The 2,500-nt window shown below is 40.8% G+C and overlaps 2 protein-coding genes across 4 annotated transcripts in view; one reads left to right on the top strand and one right to left on the bottom strand.

Annotated features, from left to right (window-relative positions):
• Positions 1–2,500, top strand: part of LOC147466589 (uncharacterized) — a 143,964-nt gene that overhangs the window by 12,899 nt on the left and 128,565 nt on the right. The window contains exons 3-5 of one of the 3 annotated variants that reach the window (XM_086535316.1): positions 1–169; positions 820–846; positions 2,038–2,174. The exon at positions 1–169 is cut by the window's left edge and continues 26 nt beyond it. In XM_086535316.1, the coding sequence (XP_086391442.1) occupies positions 1–169; positions 820–846; positions 2,038–2,044 (203 nt within the window). In that variant the 3' untranslated portion in view covers positions 2,045–2,174. Of the gene's footprint in view, positions 170–819; positions 978–2,037; positions 2,175–2,500 lie in introns of those variants that run through there. The other 2 variants (XM_086535315.1, XM_086535314.1) reach the window with 2 other exon arrangements.
• Positions 1–2,500, bottom strand: part of LOC122244829 (arfaptin-2-like) — an 83,166-nt gene that overhangs the window by 37,132 nt on the left and 43,534 nt on the right. The gene's annotated exons all lie outside the window — the stretch shown is intronic.

The raw sequence follows: 2,500 nt of genomic DNA, 5'->3' as shown, positions 1-2,500 counted from the left end.
CGTTGGAGTGCGAGGAGGCGTTCGCTCGCCTCGTGGAGCAACTCGGCCGCGAGGGAGTCCGGCTGAGGGAGGACTCATGGGGAGTGTATGCATCTCCCCGAATCGACGAAGGAAAAGCAGGGCGGCTGGAAGGCCTCGTCAGAAGGGAGTTGGTCTGTAACTTCAGGGCGTAAGTGTGACTGATTCTCTCGGGGATGTCCAGGGTGAAGAGGGGGAGGGAGGGAGAGGGAGAGAAAGGGGGGAGAGGGAGAGAGAGGGAGATAAAGGAAGGGAGGTAAAGGGAAGGGGAAGAGGAGAAAAAGAGAAAAAAAGGAAGGGGGGGGGGGAAGGGAGGAAGAAAGGGAGGGAAGGGGAAAGAGAAAGAGATAAAGGAGAGAGGGGGAGAGAGAGGGAGTAGATAAAGGGGGGGGAGGAGGGAGAGAAGGGGAGGAGAGAGGAAGAAGAGAGGGAAGGGGGAGGGAGAGAGAGGGGGATAAAGGGGGGAGGGGAAGGGGGAGGGAGAGGGAGAGAGATATAAAGAGAGAGAGGCAGGAAAATTGGAAAAAATAATAAATAAATAAATAGAAATAAATAAACAAATCTGTAATCATCTCCTTGTCCCTTTAATTCAATGGCAGTTAAAGGTCCAGTCACAGGGATTTAAATGGTTTAGAAATTAAAGGAACTTGCTGCTTATTCATTGCTTCCTTTCCTTTCCACACAACCTCATTATATCTGTTTGCTTCATTCATTGTTTTCCCTCACAATTGGCTTCCGTGATTGGCAGGTCGAGGCAGCAGCGGGCAATGCTAACCATTAATTCTTTCTTTTCCACAACAGGTGGGACGAAGAAGACATCTGGAGGAGGTTAGTTCCCCTTTCATTAGTAAGAATCAAGAGAGCAGAGTGAGAGTCAGAAAGAATTATTGGCTAGCTTTATTGATTCTTTCGTTAGTAAGAATCTAGAGTGCAGAGTGAGATTTTTCCCTAATTAGAAATTTAAAAAAAAGAAAGAAAAAAATGTAAGTTCAAAGATAAAGCAAATGAAATAGACCAGATGTGGATTCACTTGATGAAATGTAGGCCTATCTTATCTGCACATTCGTTTTCAAAAATAAAGAAAAAACTGATATAATTATATAATCTAGAATACATTAACACACAAACACACACACACACACACACACACACACACACACACACACACACACACACACACACACACACTAACACACACACACACACACACACACACACACACATATATATATATATATATATATATATATATATATATATATATATATATATATATATATATACATATATATGCATATATAGATAAATGTATAAATAAATATATTCGTAGAAAACGTATAAATAACAGAAAAAAACAAAATTCACATAACAAAAGAATGTTGAATTTTTCAACTATTAAATTATGTATTTATACAAGAGAGAAAATATATTAGGCGTTGAATATGTGGAAAAAATCAGTGCATAGAGGGATAGTGATGGATGTTGGTATATGATTCTATGTAGTAAATCAGTTTAAGTATAATCAATAGCAGTGAATAAGTAAATAAAGGTTGGTATATATATATATATATATATATATATATATATATATATATATATATATATATATATATGTGTGTGTGTGTGTGTGTGTGTGTGTGTGTGTGTTTGTGTGTGTGTGTGTGTATGTGTGTGTGTGTATGTATAGACAATATATATAAGTATATATGATATATATAGTATAAATATTTATATCTATATCTATATATATATATTGATATAGATAGATAGATAGACAGATAGATATGTGTGTGTGTTTAGGTAAATATAGTAAATAAGTATAAGTTTAAGTATAATTGATGAAGGTAAATAAGTATATATGGTTTGGTATATATATTTAATATATACTTTTTTAAATACTTATTTGTTTTTTTTCATTCTAGATTATTTTAAAATAAATAATTAATCTAAAAAAAACTTGTTTTCTTTTTGAAATCTTGACACGGTGTTTTGCCTTTCCTTTCAGTATATTTTTTTAAGACTGTGAGGCCAGAGGACTGCGAGGCCAGAGGACTGCGAGGCCAGAGGACTGCGAGGCCAGAGGACTGCGAGGCCAGAGGACTGCGAGGCCAGAGGACTGTGAAACCAGAGGACTGCGAGGCCAGAGGACTGCGAGGCCAGAGGACTGTGAGGCCAGAGGACTGTGAGGCCAGAGGACTGCGAGGCCAGAGGACTGTGAGGCCAGAGGACTGCGAGGCCAGAGGACTGTGAGGCCAGAGGACTGCGAGGCCAGAGGACTGTGAGGCCAGAGGACTGCGAGGCCAGAGGACTGCGAGGCCAGAGGACTGCGAGGCCAGAGGACTGTGAGACCTGAGGACTGCGAGGCCAGAGGACTGCGAGGCCAGAAGACTGTGAAACCAGAGGACTGCGAGGCCAGAGGACTGTGAGGCCAGAGGACTGTGAGGCCAGAGGACTGTGAAACCAGAGGACTGCGAGGCCAAAG

The sequence above is a fragment of the Penaeus japonicus genome, unplaced genomic scaffold, assembly GCF_977035675.1.
Source record: "Penaeus japonicus unplaced genomic scaffold, GWHDUDI00000001_assembly GWHDUDI00000043, whole genome shotgun sequence".
In the NCBI taxonomy this organism is placed as follows: Eukaryota; Metazoa; Arthropoda; class Malacostraca; order Decapoda; family Penaeidae; genus Penaeus; species Penaeus japonicus.
This window is presented reverse-complemented; position numbering and strand designations above follow the sequence as displayed.